At 41.6% G+C, this 26,159-nt stretch overlaps 2 protein-coding genes and 2 long non-coding RNA genes across 6 annotated transcripts in view; 1 reads left to right on the forward strand and 3 right to left on the reverse strand.

The window, feature by feature from the left end:
• Positions 1 to 4,198: 4,198 nt before the first annotated feature.
• On the reverse strand, positions 4,199 to 11,277 carry LOC121846502. Its single transcript, XR_006083392.1, has 2 exons — positions 11,197 to 11,277; positions 4,199 to 10,130 (listed from the first exon to the last, which is right to left on the reverse strand). It is a non-coding gene; the product is annotated as an uncharacterized LOC121846502 (long non-coding RNA).
• A 4,459-nt stretch (positions 11,278 to 15,736) lies between these two features.
• LOC121846504 lies at positions 15,737 to 18,753 on the reverse strand. The gene is made up of 3 exons (XR_006083393.1): positions 18,489 to 18,753; positions 17,741 to 17,838; positions 15,737 to 16,435 (listed from the first exon to the last, which is right to left on the reverse strand). It is a non-coding gene; the product is annotated as an uncharacterized LOC121846504 (long non-coding RNA).
• znf512 (zinc finger protein 512) overlaps positions 18,290 to 26,159 on the forward strand; it is a 44,836-nt gene continuing 36,966 nt past the window's right edge. The window contains exons 1-2 of the mRNA XM_024420410.2: positions 18,290 to 18,329; positions 22,463 to 22,465. The gene's annotated coding sequence lies outside the window, so the exon portion shown is untranslated. The remainder of the gene's footprint in view (positions 18,330 to 22,462; positions 22,466 to 26,159) is intronic.
• On the reverse strand, positions 21,572 to 25,782 carry LOC112250343. 3 transcript variants are annotated; one of them, XM_042321722.1, is made up of 9 exons: positions 25,494 to 25,782; positions 24,364 to 24,560; positions 24,019 to 24,224; positions 23,728 to 23,772; positions 23,552 to 23,567; positions 22,945 to 23,145; positions 22,639 to 22,841; positions 22,215 to 22,260; positions 21,572 to 21,976 (listed from the first exon to the last, which is right to left on the reverse strand). In XM_042321722.1, exons 1-9 carry the CDS (start codon positions 25,499 to 25,501, stop codon positions 21,888 to 21,890), a joined length of 1,011 nt encoding a protein of 336 aa, XP_042177656.1. In that variant the 5' UTR covers positions 25,502 to 25,782; the 3' UTR covers positions 21,572 to 21,887. The 3 variants fall into 3 exon arrangements, with proteins under 3 accessions (XP_042177656.1, XP_042177655.1, XP_024276183.2); XM_042321721.1 differs by lacking the exon at positions 25,494 to 25,782 and adding an exon at positions 24,727 to 25,463 and having other exon boundaries at positions 24,364 to 24,558; XM_024420415.2 differs by lacking the exons at positions 23,728 to 23,772; positions 25,494 to 25,782 and adding an exon at positions 24,727 to 25,461 and having other exon boundaries at positions 24,364 to 24,558.

Below are 26,159 nucleotides of genomic sequence, written 5' to 3' on the forward strand. Positions count from 1 at the left end.
GATCACGTGCATTTTCAAACCGGGCGTTGCAAAATGCAAGATCCCATTGATTTCGCCGTGGTTCCGGGTGCTTTCTTCGATTCAAAGTTTCTTTCAAGCCCCGACCTCTACTGGACACCGTACCTAGAAATCTAGTTCAAATGTTTTCAATTTACTGCACTTGATTGGTAGCGCAGCAGGTAGAGTTGGGAACCATTGAACTCTCAGACGACAGGGTATGGGTCGAATCCCAGCCTAGGCACTCTATAAAGAAATGGTTGTATGTGAAACTAAACTTTTTAAGCTTCTGTATGGATAGGGGGCTGTATTGGGAAGTTTGGATGACTGAGGTGCCCAAAGTAAACTGCCTGTTACTCAGGCCCAGAAGCTAGGATATGCATATACAGTGGGGCAGAAAAGTATTTAGTCAGCCACCAATTGTGCAAGTTCTCCCACTTAAAAAGATGAGAGGCCTGTAATTTTCATCATAGGTACACTTCAACTATAACAGACAAAATGAGAAAAAAAATCCAGAAAATCACATTGTAAGATTTTTAATGAATTTATTTGCAAATTATGGTGGAAAATAAGTATTTAAGAAGTTAAGCTTTTAAATGATGTATGTACACTTGTATTTTCATGAATGTTTAATATTACGATTTTTGTATTTTTGAATTTCGCGCTTGAATTTCACCGGATGTTGTGAAGGTGGGCAGCTAGCAGCATGTCTAGCCCAAAGAGGTAAACTGCTTCTACCCCCAAGCCTTAAGACTCCTCAACAGCTAACCAAAGGGCTAGCCAGACCCCTCTTTTACGCTGCAGCTACTCTCTTTATTATCTATCGATAGTTAACTCTACTGTACCTACATGTACATATTACCTCAGCTAACCGGTGCCCCCGCACATTGACTCTGTACCGGTACCCTCTGTATATAGCCTCGCTATTGTTATTTTACTGCTGCTGTTGAATTATTTGTTACTTAAATGTTTTATTTAACACTTATTTTTCTTAAAACTTCTTAAAGCCTTGTTGATTCAGGGCTTGTAAGTTAGCATTTCACTGTAAGGTCTACACCTGTTGTATTCGGCGCATGTGACAAATACAATTTGATTTGACATTTTTTTCTTTCAAGTTGCCTTTTTTTCTGTAAATCTATGGCGTTATTTAGGATGCTTGAAGGCAGACTCAGCTAAATGAAGTTGCCACGAGCAGCACTGCAGATATTAAGATGAACGAAGATGCGCATGTGCATGGGTTCACTCCACCCTGTTTAGAGCCACAGGACCAAAACAGAAGTTGAGCCTTGCCCTTCAATGCTCTTAGTTGTTGCAGATATTGTCCCACTATGCTGTTAACGTTCTACATCTACGTCATATTGCTGAGTCTACCTTTTAAGAAGCCTTTTGGTCCTAGACTTGGCGCGCCGGTACTGTTTGCCGTGCGGTAGCAGAGAGAACAGTCTATGACTTGGGTGGCTGGAGTCTTTGACAATTTTAGGGCCTTCCTCTGACACTGCCTGGTAGAGAGTTCCTGGATGGCATGAAGCTTGGCCCCAGTGATGAACAGGGCCGTATGCACTACCCTCTATAGTGCCTCGCGGTCGGAGGCCGAGCAGTTGCCATACCATTCAGGATGCTCTCAATGGTGCAGCTGTAGAACCTTTTGAGGATCTGAGGACCCATGCCGAATCTTTTCAGTCTCCTGAGGGGGAATAGGTTTTGTCGTGCCCTCTTCACGACTGACTTAGTGTGTTTGGACCATGATAGTTTGTTAGTGATGTGGACACCAAGGAACTTGAATCTCTCAACTTGCTCCACTACAGCCACGTTGATGAGAATGGGGGCGTGTTTGGTCCTCCTTTTCCTGTAGTCCACAATCATGCCAATCTGTTATTCTAACTTTCTCCTAACACTACATAATTTCACCTGATCAGTTTTCCTCACGTTTTCTGTCTGATCGTTTAGATTGCTGCTGCCTGCTACTATGATAAATCACATGGTGAGGACGTTTGCTATCAAGCTATCTATGTGCATAATATCTAACAAGCGGGGCAAGAGTAGAGAAAAATATTGAATGCTGATGTGCATTCTGACTAAGTGACAGCAAACATGGCAGCCCGCTGAAAATTGAGGACACACACGCACCCCTCTGCGCGTTATCTGCAAAGGCCCAGACAATGTGTGGTGCTCGATGAAACATGCCATTATCAGGATAGTGTTTTGTGTGTACTACTGCTGTCCACATTTGTTGTATGATCCAATATCAGTCATATTTATTGCCCTTTAGGCACGTATGAGCTCCCTACATCTAGGGCAAGCGTTCATATTGATTACCTGGAATCTGCTGCAGTGCTGCTTCAATATCAGTCCCAAGTAAACAACTTGGGTACTTCTTACAATTGATTTATTTTAGCTTGTCTTTCACTGTCAGAATGCTTTCCAAAAAGCCAATAATTAGGGTGGTGTTATGTATTACTGCTGATTACACTGTCTCACACACTTCTAATAACAGGTTGGTTCTGTCATCCATTTCATATTGAGGTGAGTGTGCACATCCTGGTCTCTTGTATTTGTGTTTATTATGGATCCCATTAGCTGCTACCAAGGCCACCAGCCATGCTGCCCTGTTCTGAGCCAATTGCAATTTTCCTAACACCGAACCCAAACCGGCTGCGTGAGTGCGCCATCGTGCATAAATATATTTTGTCCCCCCCACACCAAATGCGATCACGACACGCAGGTTAAAATGTCAAAACAAACTCTTAACCAATCATATTAATTTGGGGACAGGTCGAAAAGCATTAAACATTTTGGGCAATTTAGCTAGCCAGCTTGCACTTGCTAGCTAATTTGTCCTATTTAGCTAGCTTGCTGTTGCTAGCTAATTTGTCCTGGGATATAAACATTGAGTTGTTATTTTACCTGAAATGCACAAGGTCCTCTATTCCACCAATGAATCCACATATAAAATGGTCAACCGAATAATTTCTAGTCATCTCTCCTCCTTCCAGGCTTTTTCTTCTGTTGACTTTATATTGCGATTGGCAACTTTCATAAATTAGGTGCATTACCACCACTGACCTCGTTCGTCTTTCAGTCACCCATGTGGGTATAACCAATGAGGAGATGGCACGTGAGTACCTGCTTCTATAAACCAATGAGGAGATGGGAGAGGCAGGACTTGCAGCGCGATCAGCGTCAGAAATAGAATTGACTTCTATTTTAGCCCTTGGCAATGCAGATGCTTGTTGGTGCGCGCAAGCAGTGCGGGTGCAATAATTGAATAATATAGATTACTAAAATGATTTTACAACACTCGCGCATGTGACGTGAGCGGTGTAGTCAGCCTGTAAGTCCTTTTTTGTGGCACCTGACCACATAACTGAACAATAGTCCAGGTGCTACAAAACTAGTGCCGGTAGGACCTGCCTTGTTGATAGTGCTGTTAAGGTAGAGCATACCTGGATTATGTTGGAAAGGCTTCCATTAAAGAACATCCTCTGTGTTCTGTTAGACAGGTAACTCTTTATTCACAATATAGCAGGGGGTGTAAAGCCGTTACACTTGTGTTTTTCCAGCAACAGACTATGATCGATAATGTCAAAAGCCACACTGAAGTCGAACAAAACAGCCCCCACAATCTTTTTACCATCAATTTCTCTCAGCCAATCATCAGACATTTGTGTAAGTGCTGTGCTTGTTGAATGTCCTTCCCTATAAGCATGCTGAAAGTTTGTTGTCAATTTGTTTACTGTAAAATAGTATCTGGTCAAACACAATTTTTTTCCAAAAGTTTAATAAGTGTTGGTGACAGGCTGATTGGTTGGCTGTTTGAGCCAGTAAAGGGGGCTTTATTATTCTTAGGTAGCGGAATGACTTTTGCTTCCCTCCAGGCCTGAGGGCACACACTTTTTAGTAGGCTTAAATTGAAAATATGGCAAATTGTCACGACTTCCGCCAAAGTTTGCTCCTCTCCTTGTTCCGTTGGCCTTCTGCGGTCGATGTCACCAGCTTTCTAGCCATCGCCGCTCCATTTTTCATTTATCCATTTGTTTTGTCGTGTTCCCTGCACACCTGGTTTTCATTCCCCAATCACACTACATGTATTTATTCCTCTGTTCCCCCTCATGTCTTTGTGTGTAATTGTTTGTGTTACATGTGTTGATAACTGGGATGTGCAGGTGAGTGAGCCGGTCAAGGATCGATTCGGACAAAGCGGTAGATTGTATGACAAGCGACAGTTTATTCAGAGTGAAGATATCTGGTACAGCGTATACGGGCCCGTTCATTCAGCTCATAAGGAACCTCCAGAAAGAAGCCCCGCTAACAGTGTGCACATGTATTATATACAGAACAGAAAGTAGGTTGATTCTAGAAGATCGGGTCTTCGGATTGGTTCAGGCTGGAGTGTAGTCTTCTTGTATTGGCTCAGTTGGACCATCTGTCATCATAGAGTCTCGTCGTACCTGTCCTTGGTCACACAATGTTCAGCTAAAAAGGAGATTAGGTGTGTGCGTGTGTGTTCCTCTTTCTCAGGGTTGGGGTGCCTCTGCAGCTGGTGTTTGTCACGAGATAGTGTATCAGACTCAGCAACCCCTCAATGGCGCTTTGTGGTTAGGCCGCTCGCTGTTATGTAGAGAACAGGATGTTCCAGTGTCTGTGTGTGTTGACCTTGAGTATGTGTGAAGGAGGGTGTAATGTGTTATAGCAGCTCAGCTTGTGGTAATAGGGCAAATAAGGTAAAACTAAACTGCGTTCTATTTATCTTCTACAAATCCCTCTCTTCACACCTCCGAAGAGGTGTGACAAACCACAGCATAATAAGCATAGTATAATACATTTGAGAAAAGTAAGTAAAACCACCCAGTTCTCCACATACCTTGTACTAAGTTGGCTACCAGCCACCTAGGAACTTAAAACCCTTATTAGGGAGAACCCCAACACTCTGCTGCAAAATAGGCATATAAAACACACAAGGCAACTTTTTACCAACCGGGAAAAAGTTGTGATTCCCTCTCTTCACATCTCCAAAGAGATGTGACAAAACCTAGTAGGCACTCTCAACCTCATCCTCAAATTCTGGCAGGTCATTGTCAAGCAGAGGAAACATCTGGGAAGGGGAGGAAGGGTCAATAGCTCTAGAGATAACCCTAGTGGTAAGAGAAAATGGTGTGAAATTTAAGTCCCCCTTTTGACACCCGCTAGGGTGTCACTCAGCAAAAGCAGGATAACACTTTATTGTTTATTGATATGTAAGATACAGGATAAAACTTTGGTCATGGAAAACAGAGTAAAGCAGAGCAAAGCATTATTATAAACCATCTGGTCCTCTCAGCTACTCCTATCCTGCACCAGTTGGGCTTCATGCCACCCAGGGACTCGAAACCTTCACAACAGGGAGAACAAACATACTGGAAAGAAAACCTATCATAAAAAATGTATAACAAGGAACTGTGGTGGTGTAAGATTTATTCTACTACCTCACCCACAGCATACCATGGGTCATCCTCAGTCAGTCTCATCCTCCCCTGAAAGCATGCTTCAGTATCAGCATCTCCAACTGGAGCATCAAGCAAAGGCATCATCATGCCTGAAGCCTTCACCACATCTGTAACAGACTTCTTAAAACACGGTATGATGCAAGCAGCACAACACATCAATAACAAAAATACAAGAATTAGGGTCAGAAATCCAGTAACCACCATACTAGTGTACTTACCAAAACAGGCTCTCAACCAAGAGAACAGGCCAGACTCCTCCACCCCCGCCATGGTCCTCATCTCAGCAGATAGTGCATCAAGTGCATCAAGCCCACTAAGGGCCTTAGATATACTACCATCTGGACTGGTGTTATTAGGAATATACGTGCAACATTGTTCACCGAACATCTATTCTGTCTGGCAACCCTAGATGTGGCCTCAAACTGTTCAGACATACCAGTGAGTGCATCACGGGGGTAATTAACAAAACGCTGTTGATCATAGTAGATGTAATGAGTCCATGCAGTCTGCCTTGCATCCACTACGGCTGGACCTATAATCCATCATTCCTACCCAAGACCTGAAACTCATGAGGAACCCCCACTGGCACTCCCAACAGGTTAGTGTGTATGTCAACTACATCCTCTGTCCATGTAGCACTACGTCTATGTCTCCCATGGAATGGAATGTTTTCAGGTCCCCTGGATACAGAACCCAACAGCTGTTCAGCAGTAACATCAACAATGGTCAGTGGAATTATCAAACTGGTCAGAGCACACGTACCTTGCCAGTCTCCTCTAAGAATGGGTCTCAGCACTCTTTTGGGTCCACAGATCCACCACACATCAGCCAGACCACTAGTTTGGTTTAGGCCTGTAACTGGCCAAGTGGAATTAATGGTTATGTTACTACTGCAATCAGCTTCAGGCAATCTCTCATAATCAATGCCATTACCTGTACCCGTGATGCAACTGTAATTGCCCCCATATGCCTTAACACCCCAAGGGGCCCGATGAGGAGGTACTGTAGGAGACACAAGGCTCAAAGAGGAACAGAGAGTTGAATTGGGCTGAACCTGGTAAAAACCTCTCAGAATACACAACCACCCCTCTCCTTCTCCTATAGAAAATGGGTGTGTAGCCAGAACAGGTCTAGCATGACCAATGTTTCATGTAACTCATGCAGTCCTTTCTTTTCAGGGTCTTAGCTGTATACCTCATATAAGACAGCCACAAATTGTCCCTACCATCAAAACCAGTCTCAGTGCCTAATTGATCAATAGCTGAATAGTCTCTAACATTAATTACCTGAATGGGATTTTTAACACAGTGGTGGCAGGTTCGGTCCAGGGGTGGTAGAGGAGTGTGTCTGGCCCTGGTTCGTCTGGGACCTCTGGTTTTGGCAGCACCTTAATAGAATACACACCCATCGTGTCTGTCCCAGTCCTTTCAGAGAGCTTAATAGTTTTGATGGTTAGTAGGATTTCATCACCTTTACAAAGTTCAACAGTGCTCCCAGGTTTTCCCCATATCATGGAAAACCTATCCACCTTTGTGGGATCCCCCATGCTATAAGGATACCCTCTTCTCCAATCCCAGAACTGTCCCAAGTCGGTTATCATGTAATCCCCATACGGACACCCTCCCAATTTAATACAATTTAATTTATAATTTTCGTCCACTTGTTCTGTAGACATACATTCAGCACTCCACGGGTCAGAACCTGGAATCCGCTGGTACATCACCATCTATTTCCATCGATTTCTCCAGAGTCCTGGAAATAAGGCCTCATACACAGGGAATTAGACAACAGCTCCATAAAACTAAAACAGTCACACAGGTGAATGTAGCCCATAATACAGTGATCATAATATTTTCCCCATTTTCTGAACATATTATCAAACCCAATTAATCAGAGAAGTATCCACCCCAGAGTTTTCTGTCAACCCGTGAGCCAGGGTGGTCAAACCAGCTGAGGCTTCGGGCACTGATTCGTCCGGAGCTGTGTTATTTGGGATGTCACCCACGATAAGACAGCTCAGACAAACAGCTTCCATGTGAAGCCCCACCCTTTCCCCGAGAACACATCACTCAGCAAGAGCCAGACACATCCCCACTTCTATGAACAAAAACAGGGGTGACAGGACAGGGAGGGTTACTTCATTCGAGAGATGGCCCCCGGAATTCTGTTAATTCCAGTTCTCCTCTCGAACACTGTTTATTGTTCGACAGTGTAAACGTGTCTTACCCTCACGCCGTGCGATATGAATCCGAGTAGCTCTTTCAGCTGGCTGTCACCAGGAGACCTTGGTATGGTCCCCCCAACAAGCCTCTGGGACTGGATTGAGTGACTTCACCTGTAGTTCACCTATAATGCATAAAATGCTGGACATACAGGCTTGGTTAACAAACAGTTTCTCATATGTTTTATCTGATTATATCTTTACCTTCTATGCCCATTTGTTTAGCTACATTTTTTTTTAAATTATTAGTTTCTTATCCAATAAGCCCCATCCTATCCTAGACCACAATTGTTTCTTATCCAATAGGCCCCATCCTATCCTAGACCACAATTTACCTATCCCCCTTTTGATACCTGGCTCTGCCCAGGTAACAACCTTACCTACTCTAAATAATGACTTAGGTAAGATTAGTATATTATCCTTCTGTTCTGACATTATCATGTAGGAGCGCCCCTTTAATTTTCCACATGTCCAATTCTCCCTTTTGTCTCCACTCAGTGACTGTTATCTACACATTCTGTTATCTTTGCTCGTCCTGGCTCCCTTCTAAAACTTCTCCTCTCTGCTCTCCAACCTTCAAGGTCTCTGCAGTGCGGAGGAGGGCTCTTCTGTCTGCCTTTTCCCATGTTTCCACATTTTAACTAAATGTCTCACTGTTTCGCTTTATCTAAACTCATGGATTTAAAAAAAATTTTTTTTTTTTTTAGAAAAACATGTCTATGGTGGCAATTTCTAAAGCCTTTATATAGGTTAATTAAACTCCACTATAATTAAGTTACCTTAAAAAATAAATTAAATTCAAAAACATTTTTTTTTTTTATTATTATTTTTTTTTTTAAACAGTATTACCCATGACCACAGATTCATTATTCAAATGGCACCCCCTTGTGGCTGATCAGACCACCCGAGAGAGCCATGAAAGCAGGTCAAAGGTTACACCATCCCCCTACATTCCGTGTTCCATACCATATTAGACATATTAAAGAACCCTTTATCCTTAAAAAATAAAAATCACTCGTGTAATTAAAACTCATAAAATAAAAAACTCATAAAGGTTCCATATGTGAGCGTGCCTCTTTAAAATATCATGTCTCTGGGAACATGGAAATCCCCTTATTATTATGATAATCCCCTCAAACTTAAATAATTTGTCTCGATGTTTCATGTCTTATTATTCATGTCTTATTCGTGTTTCTCCAAATTGTCTCCCCAAAATACTTCTTAAATACCCAGCCATTTAGACACACACACAACTGTGATAAATGTGCACTGTCCCTTTAACATAAAAACCTGCAATCCACTCTGCGGGCCTTTCATTGTTCCCCATAATGAAAACAGATTCTAATGTTAGTATACCTTGACCTCCTGTTTAATTTCAATGATGTTATCTGAACAATCAAACCAAAATCAATAACCGGGAAGTACTTGTATAAATGAATTAAAAGAACTAAATAAATCTACCTTATTTCTCAGCACTTGGTTAGAACACCACTCCCGTCTTACATCGACCACACCCGTCGCCCCGTACCTAGTGTACCACTTATCTATTACTCAGTGGCTCAATTAATGTTTAACGTAAGTATGTTCAGATGTTGATTATGTAATTCTACAATATTAGTATAGTTCAAACCTCATAATATAAATCCGCAAAAATAATTTTACGTTAATAGAGTTTAACACTTTTTCCAACAGTCATGCACCCCCCTCAATATTCTATGATATAACTCTCATCAGCAAGCCTGCGACTTTTTCAACATTCTCACCGGTACCAGCTCCAACTGAAATACCTAATGTACCACACTCGCTTGGTCCCCGACCTCATTCATACCGATATTAGTCCCCGACTGAATATCAAGCGTATTTCATGCACACGATTTGAGTCTCACAAATCTTCATTTACGCCAGAGCACATCTAAAACATCGTTTGAACATTCACTCAATATAGTCAACACATCTAAAACATTGTCTAAACATTCGTTCAATTTATCATTCAGTAGACATATGCATTTACAAACACACAAATAAACCGGGGCCAGATATGCCCAGTCTAGTCCAGGGATAACCCCTATCCCTAGGAGGCCCATTAGCCGATGCCGATGGGAGTCTGGTCCACATCGTCACCTGCTAATCGGGTTGTATTGGAGCCGAATTTAAGTCGCTCAAGTCGACCCTGACCTCTGTCAGTGTTCTGTTGGGAATCGAAGCTGGGGTGCAATGAGTCAAGTGGTGCCAAGGCGCCCCTGATTTACCTTTGACCTGGACTGAGTGTGAAGTAACCTCCTTCACTTCGTACGGTCCAGTCCACCTGGGATCCTGCCACTTTCTCTTGTGGACCTTGATCCTTACCCAATCTCCGACCTTTACCCTTGGTTGCTCTGGATCTCCTGTCAGCTCCCCCTCTTGGACTCTGTGTATCTGTTTGGAGAGAGCTGCAGAAAGTTCTGTCAATTTCTTTACATAGTCAGTCATGCATATCTGGTGCACATCAAGAGGGGGCATATGACCTCCCTCTCTTGGCGGCCCTGGCATTACTCTGCCTGTCATTATTTCATGGGGTGAAAGGTGGGTCCCTGCACCTGGTGAGGACCTCATGGCCATCAATGCCAGGGGCAGGGCCTCCACCCATGTCAATTTTGTACCTGCACACACCTTGGCTATCTTAGCTTGGGAGTATTGGGGGTCGCCATTTTATAATTGTTATTGCAGCCGAATATTTATTCTAATAGGTTTTAACTTGTCCCGATGTATTTTATCAGAGCCAATGTATGAACGGATATATTATTTCTAAATATTTTAAGTTATCCACCGCAGGGTCTCGTGGAACACCGTTTGCAATTTACAGAACCATTTTAACTAATTATTTTGACCACAGGAATCAACACATTTCATTCAGTCAATGTAATTTCTAAATCGTGCAATTCAATCGAAACGGATTAACACTACAGTTTGATTACAAATTCTCAAACACAGTAAACAGTTATGTAGACACCTCACCGGACACAGCCAGCATATTGGATTCTGTTATACGTCAAATTGTATTATACTATTATAGATCACCTTACCGGACACAAGCCGGACCGGTCACTAGCCGGACTATCGGTAGCAACTCTATATTGACTATTTTATCCCTTACCGGACGCAGCCGGACCGTTCTCAAGCCGGACTATCGGAATATTCTATATTGACTATTTTATCCCTTACCGGACACAGCCGGACCGTTCTCAAGCCGGACTATCGGAATATTCTATATTTACCATTTTATCCCTTACCGGACCCAGCCGGACCGTTCTCAAGCCGGACTATCGGAATATTCTAGCGTTAACACAATTTAGGTCTACCTTAATTACCACATATGTTCACTTCACTGTCAATTTCAAGTCAATTATTTACGTTAAATTTACACAAAAATTCTTACCCACACTCGGTACTACTGATCGTAATTTGGTATGACTATACGACAATATGCAAAATTTGATTTAACAGGTTTTTGCTTACCTTATTTTGTGGTCGACCAGAGATCAGTTTCCCGAGTTGAGCAGAATTGTTGTCCACCCCCCCGATTGGTTGACACTCGTCCTCCTCGAATCGTCCTTTCACCAACTCGCCCCCTCACACCCACATCAACCACTCAGGACTGGGTCGTTAGTAAACCATCCTCTGCTACCAAGATTCTGTTGATAACTGGGATGTGCAGGTGAGTGAGCCGGTCAAGGATCGATTCGGACAAAGTGGTAGATTGTATGACAAGCGACAGTTTATTCAGAGTGAAGATATCTGGTACAGCGTATACGGGCCCGTTCATTCAGCTCATAAGGAACCTCCAGAAAGAAGCCCCGCTAACAGTGTGCACATGTATTATATACAGAACAGAAAGTAGGTTGATTCTAGAAGATCGGGTCTTCGGATTGGTTCAGGCTGGAGTGTAGTCTTCTTGTATTGGCTCAGTTGGACCATCTGTCATCATAGAGTCTCGTCGTACCTGTCCTTGGTCACACAATGTTCAGCTAAAAAGGAGATTAGGTGTGTGCGTGTGTGTTCCTCTTTCTCAGGGTTGGGGTGCCTCTGCAGCTGGTGTTTGTCACGAGATAGTGTATCAGACTCAGCAACCCCTCAATGGCGCTTTGTGGTTAGGCCGCTCGCTGTTATGTAGAGAACAGGATGTTCCAGTGTCTGTGTGTGTTGACCTTGAGTATGTGTGAAGGAGGGTGTAAAGTGTTATAGCAGCTCAGCTTGTGGTAATAGGGCAAATAAGGTAAAACTAAACTGCGTTCTATTAATCTTCTACACATGTCAATTTTGATGCGCTAGACTGGTGTTCATTTGTTCCGTGTTTTATTCACGAGGTATGTTTATTTGTTTGAACATAATTATTGTGACTGTTTGCGCGTGTTGTACTTTTGCATATTGGCTGGAGTCCGTCTGTTGGTTTCTCCTGCCTAAATAAAGTGTGCGCCTGTTCACAACTCTCTGCTCTCCTGCACCTGACTCCGCTCCCAGTACGCACACCATTGACACAAATAGGAATGGCAATATCGTCCACTGTTATCCTCAGTAATTTTCTATCCAAGTTGTCAGACCCCGGCGGCTTGTCATTGTTGATAGACAACAACAAAACATTTCACTTCTTCCACACTCACTTTACAGAATTCAAAATGACAATGCTTGTATTTCATAATTTGGGCAGATCTATTTGGATGTGTAGTGTCAGCGTTTGATGCTGGCATGTCATGCCTAAATTTGCCAATAAAAATATAATTCACATAGTCTGCAAAATAAGTTGGTTTTGTGATGAATAAGCCATCTGATTCAATAACTTTTTCCCCAAAATGTCATTTATGGTGCTTCAAAGCTTTTTACTAGCATTCTTTATTTTGTTTATCTTTGTTTCATAGTGTAGTTTCTTCTTCCCTTTATTCAGTTTAGTCACATGGTTTCTCAATTTGCAATATGTTTGAAAATCGGTTGTGCAGCCAGACTTATTTGCCATTCCTTCTTGCCTCATCCCTCTTAACCATACCATTTTTAAATTCCTCATCAATCCACAGGGATTTAACCATTTTTACAGTCATGTTCTTAAAGGGTGCATGCTTATTAGTAACAGGATTAAGCAATTTCATAAATGTGTCAAGTGCAGAGTCTGTTTGCTCCTCATTACAAACCACGGACCAACAAATACTCTTTGGACCTTTCATAAGGAAATGCTGCAGCAACCGCCCTTGCTTCATTTCTGTTTCTTTATTGTTTTCAAAATATTTGTGATTGCTTTGTTTGTGACGATACATCAGTAGTCCTCCCTTGCTCTCATGGAACAGAAGGTTAACAGTCTTCATTACATAATATCTGGTCACTAGTCTGCTGCTATCAGCTACAGTGGAGTCTGGGTTGAAGGTGTAATGCAGTACTACACTAAACTCTGATCAAGTGGCAGGTTCAGTTCCATGAATTGCTATAGACAAGTGTCATCTTAGTAATAGTTACGTAGTAGTTACTTAGCTAGTAGGGTAAGCATTAACAAAACAAAAACAACTGCTATAATAACTTATTTAATGGATATTGATTACCTGGACTCTGCTGCAGTGCTTGCCTGATGACTCAAACTGAACTCTTGACTACTTCTTCACTACATATAGTACTTCAGTCTGAGACTGACATCATTGAAGTTGTTTGTAGTGACGTCAAAATGAGGGGTGTTGTACAAAACAAAGGAATCAGTGATGGGATAATCTCTAACCAATCAGAGTATCAAAGCCAATGACTAATTTTCAAAATGGCTCTGGTCCAACCCATTGGTTTCTACGACCAATCAGAATGGTTAGAATGTGTTTGCATTCTAGAAATCGTCAGGGAGGTACTCCGATCCAGAAACTAACGTCCGTAGGCGTGGCGTAGCATTTGGGCGGAGCAAGGAGTTTGGGTAGCCAGGCAACTGCAGTGCTGCTTCAGTATCAATCCCAACACAGTCCTCCTGGCTCTCATGGAACAGACAGTCAGTCCACACTGAGTACTATATCAAATCAAAATCAAATCAAATCAAATGTATTTATATAGCCCTTCGTACATCAGCTGATATCTCAAAGTGCTGTACAGAAACCCAGCCTAAAACCCCAAACAGCAAGCAATGCAGGTGTAGAAGCACGGTGGCTAGGAAAAACTCCCTAGAAAGGCCAAAACCTAGGAAGAAACCTAGAGAGGAACCAGGCTATGTGGGGTGGCCAGTCTTCTTCTGGCTGTGCCGGGTGGAGATTATAACAGAACATGGCCAAGATGTTCAAATGTTCATAAATGACCAGCATGGTCGAATAATAATAAGGCAGAACAGTTGAAACTGGAGCAGCAGCATGGCCAGGTGGACTGGGGACAGCAAGGAGTCATCATGTCAGGTAGTCCTGGGGCATGGTCCTAAGGTCAGTTGAAACTGGAGCAGCAGCATGGCCAGGTGGACTGGGGACAGCAAGGAGTCATCATGTCAGGTAGTCCTGGGGCATGGTCCTAGGGCTCAGGTCAGGGGAACAGCAGCATGGCCAGGTGGACTGGGGACAGCAAGGAGTCATCATGTCAGGTAGTCCTGGGGCATGGTCCTAGGGCTCAGGTCTTCCGAGAGAGAGAAAGAAAGAGAGAAGGAGAGAATTAGAGAATGCACACTTAGATTCACACAGGACACCGAATAGGACAGGAGAAGTACTCCAGATATAACAAACTGACCCTAGCCCCCCAACACATAAACTACTGCAGCATAAATACTGGAGGCTGAGACAGGAGGGGTCAGGAGACACTGTGGCCCCATCCGAGGACACCCCCGGACAGGGCCAAACAGGAAGGATATAACCCCACCCACTTTGCCAAAGCACAGCCCCCACACCACTAGAGGGATATCTTCAACCACCAACTTACCATCCTGAGACAAGGCTGAGTATAGCCCACAAAGATCTCCGCTACGGCACAACCCAAGGGGGGGGCGCCAACCCAGACAGGATGACCACAACAGTGAATCAACCCACTCAGGTGACGCACCCCTTCCAGGGACGGCATGACAGAGCCCCAGTAAGCCAGTGACTCAGCCCCTGTAATAGGGTTAGAGGCAGAGAATCCCAGTGGAAAGAGGGGAACCGGCCAGGCAGAGACAGCAAGGGCGGTTCGTTGCTCCAGAGCCTTTCCGTTCACCTTCCCACTCCTGGGCCAGACTACACTCAATCATATGACCCACTGAAGAGATGAGTCTTCAGTAAAGACTTAAAGGTTGAGACCGAGTTTGCGTCTCTGACATGGGTAGGCAGACCGTTCCATAAAAATGGAGCTCTATAGGAGAAAGCCCTGCCCCCAGCTATTTGCTTAGAAATTCTAGGGACAATTAGGAGGCCTGCGTCTTGTGACCGTAGCGTACGTGTAGGTATGTACGGCAGGACCAAATCAGAGAGATAGGTAGGAGCAAGCCCATGTAATGCTTTGTAGGTTAGCAGTAAAACCTTGAAATCAGCCCTTGCTTTGACAGGAAGCCAGTGTAGAGAGGCTAGCACTGGAGTAATATGATCAAATTATTTGGTTCTAGTCAGGATTCTAGCAGCCGTATTTAGCACTAACTGAAGTTTATTTAGTGCTTTATCCGGGTAGCCGGAAAGTAGAGCATTGCAGTAGTCTAACCTAGAAGTGACAAAAGCATGGATACATTTTTCTGCATCATTTTTGGACAGAAAGTTTCTGATTTTTGCAATGTTACGTAGTTGGAAAAAAGCTGTCCTTGAAATGGTCTTGATATGTTCTTCAAAAGAGAGATCAGGGTCCAGAGTAACGCCAAGGTCCTTCACAGTTTTATTTGAGACGACTGTACAACCATTAAGATTAATTGTCAGATTCAACAGAAGATCTCTTTGTTTCTTGGGACCTAGAACAAGCATCTCTGTTTTGTCCGAGTTTAATAGTAGAAAGTTTGCAGCCATCCACTTCCTTATGTCTGAAACACATGCTTCTAGCGAGGGCAATTTTGGGGCTTCACCATGTTTCATTGAAATGTACAGCTGTGTGTCATCCGCATAGCAGTGAAAGTTAACATTATGTTTTCAAATAACATCCCCAAGAGGTAAAATATATAGTGAAAACAATAGTGGTCCTAAAACGGAACCTTGAGGAACACCAAAATTTACAGTTATCAGTTCTGGTCACTAGTCTGCTGCTGTCAAGTACAGTGAACTCCAGAATTGACTGTGAATTAACTTTAAATAATAATTGGTGTGAATGCTCACTGCCTGATTGGATAGAAAACATTTACTGCAAGAACAACTCTAGCTTCAGTAGCCAGCTGGCAGTAACTGTGGTTACAGGTCTTTTGAATTTGATCATTTGTGTGTTGTCGTAAGTAGGGAGAAATGACACAAAGCAAGTGGCAAGTCCTCTATGCTCTTTTACTATTTTTGAAGGATATCACATCAGAAAATGTATATCTGGTGGAAACATGTTTAGAATTGGCCCCACTTCCACAGTTGTGAGGTTATCATTGAGTCACTGTTGGAACAGATATGCAGCCAAAAAGCTAAGCATATTTCTCTGAAATAATTTTCTTTAAAAAAAAAGTTGGCCAAGATTACAACTATACCCAAACAGACACTATACCCAAACAGACACTTAAAATCCACTGGGAAAAAAAGAAGAAAAAATATATTAGACAGGATATAGCATAATATGTTAGAAATGTCAAATGAAAAAGATATTGGCATACCCCACTGTCCATCTGGTCTTTGGTCTTTAGAAAAACAAGCAAGAAGCACAAAAAGATAAGTTATCACAGTACATCATCAACTCATATTTGTTTTTTTCTTGATTTAGCTTATACGGCATAATGGAACCAATAAAATAATCCCAAAAGTGCAAGCCCCACCCACTCAGATTTGCCAACAACAGAGTGAAGATATTGATAAATTGATTCATCACCCCAGGACATATGTCAAGCTTCCTCCAAATATTTTAAACTGCTTTTTCATTGTGAGGACAGTTCCGGAGTCCTCCCTGATTTTCATAAAAACAGACAGTCCACTGTGAGTATTCTATCACTTCTGGTCACTAGTCTGCTGCTGTCAGGTACAGTGCACTTTGGGTTAAAATAGTGATGCAGGACTACTAGAATGACATCTTTATCATCTATCATCTTTGTTTTGTAATGGACTAAAAAGAAAAAAGTCAAGTATAGACCCTTAAACTAAAAGTAGCAATGTTTTGGTTTAGATCAATGCCTAGACAGCTATTAGCCTAACCTAAGATTTGGCCTTAAACATTATTTAAATAAGTGGTAGGCCTTTGTCCTGTTAAAATAATTACCTCTGCCTCCCATTGTGGATATGTAAGTGGAGTGAACAGGGAAAAAATATTAATCATGTAACAGACGATAAAATACATATATTACAGTATAACAACCAGTGTAAATATTTCAAGTCATCTTTCATTCTGACTATAACATATCACTCTGAGTTAAGCTATGCAGTCTCCCACCCACCTCCCCACTTGCCTCTATTTGACCATGTGATCTACAGAAAACAAGAAAATGAAAGTGAATTGCTCACATCTATTTTACACCCATATAACTAGCATCATAAACCCCATTATATGTTCTTGTCTGCACCAGTAGCCTATACACACCACATCACTTTGACTTATTCATAAAGCATAGTGGTGTTAAATAAGAACTCAATGAAGGGTGAACAATGAGCAATGCATGAGTTTTCAGACAGGTGATCTCCTAAGAACAACTCATCTGCAACATAATGGCTGTATTTACACAGGCAGACCTATTCTGAGGTTTTGACCAATATTTGACTAAAGAGCTGATCTGATTGATCAAAAGACCAATTAGTAGAAAAAAGATCAGTGTTGGGGTGCCTATGTTAATGCAGCCAATGATGCCATGACTCATTCTGTGTGCCTATCAATTTGGAAATGATTATCCGTCTTAGTTGTCATCCGTCTGGATATCAATTGAACAAACGATACAGATACGCCTTTAACTGTATCATGTGTCAGTTAGTGCTAAATGTAAGCAGGTAATTTGACTTACCGAACCATAATGGTGTGTGAATTTCTTTGGAAGATGACTATTGAAAGACAATCAGCCTATGTTTTTTGATGCCCAGAGGAAAGTGAAAAAGTATACAGCTTGAGGGAAAAGAGGAGGAGAGATGGTTTTATCAGAAACAGTTTCACTTTCAAATTCAAGAGACACTATAATAGGCTTTTAGAACTGCAGCATCACCTGTTTTTTCAACTGGCATTTGGTTAAAGATTGGCATGCCATAGTTAACCATTAGCCTGTCAAACAACCTAAAAAGCCTCTATGACATTCATTGTAAAAGTAAAAAAGAAAAGTAAAAGTATAACTTGTCACCAACACTATGAGTATTATTCATACAGAAATCACATCCAGTATTGTTAGACACTGTCACTGGAACAACTTTAAGGCTTGTGGGGGAATGCATATAGGGTAGAAGTACCTGATCTGGAATCTGTTTAGCGTCTGCTCAACACAAAACCTGTTCCTACTGGTTGGCCGCAAGAAACTGCCCCTTTTACAGTTGTGGTGAAGGAGTTGAAAATCTCATTTGTTGTCTCCACAAAGAGGGCGTTTCGGGATTGAAGTAATCTCAAAGGTATGCAATATGGAGAATTGATACTGTAGTGTTTATCTTTGCCAGAAGATACTGACTACAGCTGCGCTTGTTTACACTGCCTACACTGAGGTCGGAACGCAAATATGGTTATATCAAGACACCGTGAAGCCGGTGGCAGATATTGGTCAGAAAACTTACCACAATGCAGGGATGGGATATGCCACTGTACTCCAAATACCTTCCCTTTTCGTCCTCATGATAGCTACCAGAATGGCACGTAGAGTTGAACAACAAAGGAGCTGATTGGCTGACACTGCCATTCTAAATGGCTGTGGTGGCTACTGCTAGGGCAGTTTTCTGTAAAACTAGCAGTATTTCAATCTTCTCAATATATCAGTGTAGAAAAGGTCAAATTTTGAGTACAGTGGCATATACTAGGATTTTGCCGAGTAGTCGGACGAAATGAGTATCACCACTGAGATGGGCAATTTTCCATATAATTTAGCTGGTTGTCTGTAAAGATAAGGGCGGGTTGTACGTTGATCCTGCTGCTCTGATTAGATAGAGTGAAGCTGTATTTCTCCAGCCATTTTCTTGTGGGGCGGCAGGGTAGCCTAGTGGTTAGAGCGTTGGACTAGAAACCCAAAGGTTGCAAGTTCAAATCACTGAGCTGACAAGGTACAAATCTGTCGTTCTTTCCCTGAGCAGGCAGTTAACCCACTGTTCCTAGGCTGTCATTGAAAATAAGAATTTGTTCTTAACTGACTTGCCTAGTAAAATAAAAAATAATTTCACCCTAATCAGTTTTCCTTGCATGTTTTTGGTCTGATCATTTAGATTCAGTGGCGGTCGGTGTCCCGTTTAAGATGCTTTTTTAATGAGCATGGCACATATTGGATGACTGTCATTCATATTCCATTCACCCAGCTCAATGTAACCGATAGGTTAAGGCAACAACATTATACTAGAATTTCCACAGTACCCATCATGAGGTTGCTACAACCTAGCCTATGAATAACACCCCTGATCACATGCAAACACAGTTCACTTACATAACAGCATGCTCCTGTTGCAAGATGTATATATAATTGCTTTTTGCAACTATCTACGCACTCTCCTCCTCTCACCTTTACCATTTACTTGTGGACTTCAGTGCACAAAACATCAGCTGTCTGTGACCAGGAAAAAAACCTTTCCAAGCCAAACCTTCATAACATGACCGCTAACCGCGACATATACTCTACATCGCTGTCAAGTCATAGTCAACGAGAACTACTAGAACTAACGCATTAGTAAACCAGCTACAATCATGCAGTACAGTGTGCAGTGTACAGTCAAAAAGCAATTTTGCAGTTACACTGGCGGGCCTTAGTGACAATAAATTAATAAAACCAAAAGCTTACCTTGACTTGAAGAGTTTCAATGTTGGATAGCCATAGCCAGATAGCTAACATAGCATCCTTCTCTGTTTGAGCCGGGTGTTTGAGTAGGCTAAACTAGCTATATTTTTCAGGACCCTGTCTTTCAAAGATCATTCCTAAAAATCCAAATAACTTCACAGATCTTCATTGTAAAGGGTTTAAACACTGTTTCCCATGCTTGTTCAATGAACCATTAACAATTTAATGAACATGCACTTGTGGAACGGTCGTTAAGAGACTAACAGTTTACAGACGGTAGGCAATTAAGGTCACAGTTATGAAAACTTAGGACACTAAAGAGGCCTTTCTACTGACTCTGAAAAACACAAAAAGAATGATGCCCAGGGTCCCTGCTCATCTATGTGAACGTGCCTTAGGCATGCTGCAAGGAGGCATGAGGACTGCAGATGTGGCCAGGGCAATAAGTTGCAATGTCCGTACCCCTAGACGCCTAAGACAGTGCTACATGGAGACAGGACGGACAGCTGATCGTCCTCACAGTGGCAGACCACATGTAACAACACCTGCACAGGATCGGTACATTCGGATATCACACCTGCGGGACAGGTACAGGATGGCAACAACAACTGCCAGAGTTACACCAGGAACGCACAATCCCTCCATCAGTGCTCAGACTGTCCGCAACAGGCTGAGAGAGGCTGGACTGAGGGCTTGTAGGCCTGTTGTAAGGCAGGTCCTCACTAGACATCACCGGCAACAATGTCGCCTATGGGCACAAACCCACCATCGCTGGACCAGACAGGACTGGCAAAAAGTGCTCTTCACTGAAGAGTCAGGGTTTTGTGATGGTCGGATTCGCGTTTATCGTCGAAGGAATGAGCGTTACACAAGGCCTGTACTCTGAAGCGGGATCGATTTTGAGGTGAAGGGTCGGTCATGATCTGGGGCGGACTGAACTTGTTATCATTACAGGCAATCTCAATACTGTGCGTTACAAGGAATACATCATGTGGTACCCTTCCTGCAGGCTCATCCTGACATGACCCTCCAGCATGACAATGCCACCAGCCATACTGCTCGTTCTGTGCGTGATATCCTGCAAGACAGAAATGTCAGTGTTCTGCCACGGCCAGCAAAGACCTGGATCTCAATTCCATTGAGCACGTCTGGGACCTGTTGGATCGGAGGGAGAGGGCTAGGACCATTCCCCCCAGAAATGTCCGGAAACTTGCAGGTGCCTTGGAAGAGTTGGGTAACATCTCACTGCAAGAACTGGCAAATCTGGTGCAGTCCATGAGGAGGAGATGCACTGCAGTATTTAATGCAGCTGGTGGCCACACCAGATACTGACTGTTACTTTTGATTTTGACCCCCCATTTGTTCAGGGAAACATTATTAAATTTATGTTAGTCACATGACTGTGGAACTTGTTCAGTGTATGTCTAAGTTGTGGAATCTTGTTATGGTCATACAAATATTTACACATGTTAAGTTTGTTGAAAATAAACACAGTTGACAGTGAGAGGACGTTTCTTTTTTTTGCTGAGTCAATATATATTTACTTTTGGATTCTCATTTTTCAGGGGGTGCGGGCAGCACACCCAGCACACCTACTTCCTGCAGCTATGTATAGCTGTAGTTTTAGTTTACGGTTGACGCAGCTTGTTCGTCATTAGCCAATCAGCATTTTTCAACGAGTGCAAACGGGTATTTACGACTTGCCAACTGGTAAATACCACCTTCCCAATTGGTTAACAACGCATCATCACTCCTACCCCTGGCTCTCATGGAAGAGACAGTCCACTGTGAGTATTACATCACCTCTGGTCACTAGTCTGCTGCTGTCAGGTACAGTGTTTGACTATTTGTGCTTCATCAATGACACACTCATAAAGCAACTGAAATTCAATGACTTTAATATTTAAAAGAAGGGCAGTCAAAGCAGAACAAAGTGACAACACAGAATATACTATCAGAGTAGTCCTACAATATTACATGAGCATCATGCCATCTTAAACTAATATACTATCCTGATAGATAGATAGAGGTAGGTAGAGTAGGTGCTTTATTAGGCTTTATTCATTATTTTTAATGTATAATTAAGTCAGTTTATCTGTGTTGTCTGTGTAATTTCTACAGTTTATTCCTCTGTTGCTGTTTAGACCTACTTGCTCTTTTTCCATTAGGTTATTTTGATAAACCTCATTGTTTCTTTCTATAAAAAAACAATCAAAAATACCACCAAACACAAAAGAAGAAGAAACATAATGAGCCCAACACATGCAAATGGTGATCTCTGGCAACCTGTAAGAGAGTAGAAAACATTAAAAGCTGTATGTCAGTTAGCCACAGTAAAGTACAATTATCACAATACAGTCAATGTTTCTGAAATGCAAACAATATAACCTCTATAAAAACATGTCATAATTACCAACAACTACATATATGGATTATATAGTTATTAGTTGAATATAACATGTATATAAGCAACTGTAAATAGTGTAATGTTGTAGAATTTAGTTTTAATTAATGATGGACTTACAACGCCTGTCTGCCCTGATGCAATCAAGGACATTGGAACACACCATCTGGAAATGAAAACAATTGGAAAAAGACACATTGGCTTCAAAACCTTCAGAATAGTATGAGGTTGTACTGTATATTTACTACATTACTAGCAACATGTAGACCTCTGAATAGGACTTTGACCAACAATACAAAATAAGAAATCATGAAAAAAAACAATAGGTCCTGTTTAAAAAAAAAATCCCAATACGAAAATTGGTTGAGAGGGTATAATGCTGATGTATTTTGTCATTTGCTTTGGTTTGTCATACCATGAGCAGACCCATACAGACAGATCCAGATTCAGTTTGTCAAAGAATTAAAGATTTCAACATTATCTTTAGCTCTCATAGTAGATAACTAACAAAGTGAGAGAAAAAATGACGGTGATGAGTTATTACCTCAGGATGTATATTAAGCTTCTTCAGAATCTCTTTGACTGCTGCTTCATTGTGAAGACACTCCAATAGTCCCTGGCTCTCATGGAAGAGACAGTCCACTGTGAGTTTTACATCACCTCTGGTCACTAGTCTGCTGCTGCCAGGTACAGTGTAGTCTGGGTTGGAGGTGTGGTGCAGTACTACCAGAATGACAGGTTTACCAGCTGTCAAAATGAAAGCAAAATACACATCACCTCATTACCATTTTATTTTGTCTGCCTTTTCCAATTAATTTTGGATGGATTGACCCTGCCCTGACTAGATTACCAGGAATCTGCTGCAGTGCTGCTCCAATATCAGTCCCAGCACGAGAGACGATGGGACAGAAAGCCATGATGACATCACTCTCCTCTTGTGAAATCACTTCAGTACAGCCTCCTCTGATGACGAGATGTCTTGTCAAATCCACATGAGCACCCAAGGTATTGCCAACCACAAATATGAAGAATCTCACCATCCCTGACATCTCTATAGAAACATAGACAATGTGAAGAAAATGTAGACATTATTCACACTATCTAGATATAATGCTTTATATTTTTAATTGTATTACATCAAAAAAAGCTCAAGGGGAAGAATACACTAGTAGTCTACTGTGCTTATTCGGTAATATGGCAATCCAGTTATCAAGATGAGCTATGTCTTTGAAACGAGACAGGAGGCACTTCCTTCATAATAGTTTTTGGAAATGAAAAAATGGTGGATGTGGTTTTCCAACTGAAGTCAAACAATGCTTCCACATAATCAGTTTGCAGTCTGTTTTTCTTACAGGAATCAACATTGATCCCCCAATAGCAGTTTTCTTATATGACAAAGGAATGTAGATATTGTACATATACATCATATTCATGTATGATTTATAGCTTGTACTTACCTCGAGTAAATGTATGCTGCAACAGAGAGGTTACAAATTACATTAAAAAATGGATCTCTTTAAACTTTGTAAAAAATTAACTATGTATCAGACTAAAAACATCATATAGTGGTTAAAAATTGTTGGTAATGTTGTCAGCTGTTAAGTGGCAACTCCTAAAATGAAAATATACATGCCGGACTGTTTCTGTGATCAGGGATGTCCATACTGATATCTACCACCTATGAATAAAATATTGCAATACACTGAATAAAGTGGTTCAATATACTTTCATTAAAAATAACAAATACTCATATTTAAATGAAAATGATTTACACTCTTGGACCCTGTCTAATAAAATGCTTCAGTTAAAATGTCTGCTTTTGCATGTACTGTTTTTGCTAACCAGCTGAGTCTGGTTTGTGTGTCCAATTCATGAATGATCCTGACTGAATGACAGATATACACATAGAACATGGGTGAACTACCTTTGGCTTCCTGTTCAGCCGGTTCAGAATGTTACCAACTGCTGCTTTGTTGCGAGGACAGTTCAGTAGTCCTCCCTTACTCTCATGGAACAGACAGTCCACTGTGAGTATTACATCACTTCTGGTCACTAGTCTGCTGCTGTCAGGTACAGTGCAGTCTGGGTTAAAATAATGATGCAGGACTACCAGAATGACATCTTTACCCTCTGTCAAAAGAACGAGGGACAAACAAAGCAATTATTCATGTCATTAGCCACCTGATACATGTTCTATCTAGATCAACTCTGATATGGAGATAGATCAGACAATAGTATAGTTTTGGAGGATACTTTGAGGTTTGGCTACCTGGAATCTGCTGCAGTGCTGCCTCAATATCAGTACCAGCACGAGAGACGATGGGACAGAAAGCCATGATGATATCACTCTGCTCTGGTGACATCACTTCAGTGAAGCCTCCTCCAAGTTGTCTTGTAAACTGGATATGGGAATCCATAGTATTGCCGGTGGTGATGGTGTAGTACCTCATCAACCTTGGCACCTCTGTTTTATAATGGATTAAAAAAAGAAAAGTCAAGTATAGACCTTAAAACTAAAAGTAGCAATGTTTTGGTTTAGATCACTGCCCAGACAACTATAAGCCTGACCTAAGATCTGGCCTGAAACGTTATTTAAATAAGTGGTAGGTCAGTGTCCTGCTAAAATAATTACCTCTGTGTTCCATTGTAGATATGTAAGGGGAGTGAACAGGGAAAACATATTTATTAATCATTTAACAGACAATAAAATACATATCTTACTGTATAATATAACAACCAGTATGCAGACAATGTAAATATTTGAAGTCGTCTTTCACTTTCGTTCTGACTATGACATATCACTCTGAGAAGCTATGCAGTCTCCCACCCAACTCCCCTCTTGCCTTTATTTGACCATGTGATCTACAGAAAACAAGAAAATGAAAGTGAATTGCTCACATCTATTTTACACCCATATAATTAGCATCATAAACCCCATTATGTTCTTGTCTGCACCAGTAGCCTATACACACCACATCACTTTGACTTATTCATAAAGCATAGTGGTGTTAAATAAGAACTCAATGAAGGGTGAACAATGAGCAATGCATGAGTTTTCAGACAGGTGCACTGCTAAGAACAACTCATCTGATACATAATGGCTGCATTTACACAGGCAGACCAATTCTGAAGTTTTGACCAATTTTTGAAAAAAGAGCTGATCTGATTGTTCAAAAGACCAATTAGTGGAAAAAGATTAGTATTGTGTCATTTGTGTAAACGCAACCAATGATGCCATGACTTATACTTATACTGTGTGCCTATCAATTTGGAAATTATTATCAGTCTTCTGTTGTTTCAGTCTGGATATCAATTGAACAAAAAATACACAGATCAGATCTGCCTTTAACTGTATCATCTGTCAGTTAGTGCTAAATGTAAAGAGGAAAATTGACTTACTGAACCATAATGGTGTGTGAATTCCTTTGGATGATGACTATTGAAAGACAATCTGACTCCCTTCTTTGATGCCCAGAGGAAAGTGAAAAAGTACACAGCTTGAGTGAAAAGATATGGTTTTATCAGAAACAGTTTCACTTTCATATTCAAGAGACACTATAGTAGGCTTTTAGAACTGCAGCATCACCTGTTTTCTCATCTGGCATTCAACTGGCCGTAGTTAACCATTAGCCTGTGAAACAACCTAAAAAGTCTCTATAACATTCATTGTAAAAGTAAAAAAGAAAAACTAACATAACTTGTCACCAATGCTATGAGTAATATTCATACAGAAATCACATCCAGTATTGTTAGACACTCTCACTGGAACAGCTTTAAGGCTTGGGGGCATTGTGGGGGGATGCATGTAGGGTAGAAGTAGCTGATCTGGAATCTGTTTTGCGTCTGCTCAACACAAAACCTGTTCCTACTGGTTGGACGCAAGAAACTGCCCCATTTACAGTTGTGGTGAATGAGATGAGAATCTTGTTTCTTGTATCCACAAAGAGGGCGTTTCAGGAATGAAGTCATCTCAAAGGTTTGCAATATGGAGAATTGATACTGTAGCGTTTGTCTTTGCCGGAAGATACCGACTGCAGCTGCGCTTGTTTATACTGCCTACAGAGG

Source organism: Oncorhynchus tshawytscha, linkage group LG05 (genome assembly GCF_018296145.1).
Source record: "Oncorhynchus tshawytscha isolate Ot180627B linkage group LG05, Otsh_v2.0, whole genome shotgun sequence".
In the NCBI taxonomy this organism is placed as follows: domain Eukaryota; kingdom Metazoa; phylum Chordata; class Actinopteri; order Salmoniformes; family Salmonidae; genus Oncorhynchus; species Oncorhynchus tshawytscha.

Bases quoted from the DNA above. Each gene is read 5' to 3' on its own strand.
- LOC112250343 (XM_042321721.1), bottom strand. From the start codon at position 24,787: ATGATTAATAAATATGTTTTCCCTGTTCACTCCCCTTACATATCTACA. The intron at 24,559-24,726 runs GTAATTATTTTA...ATTATAAAACAG, and splicing joins ATCTACAATGGAACACAGAG to AGGTGCCAAGGTTGATGAGG. The intron at 22,842-22,944 runs GTAATCTAGTCA...TCATTTTGACAG, and splicing joins AGCACTGCAGCAGATTCCTG to CTGGTAAACCTGTCATTCTG.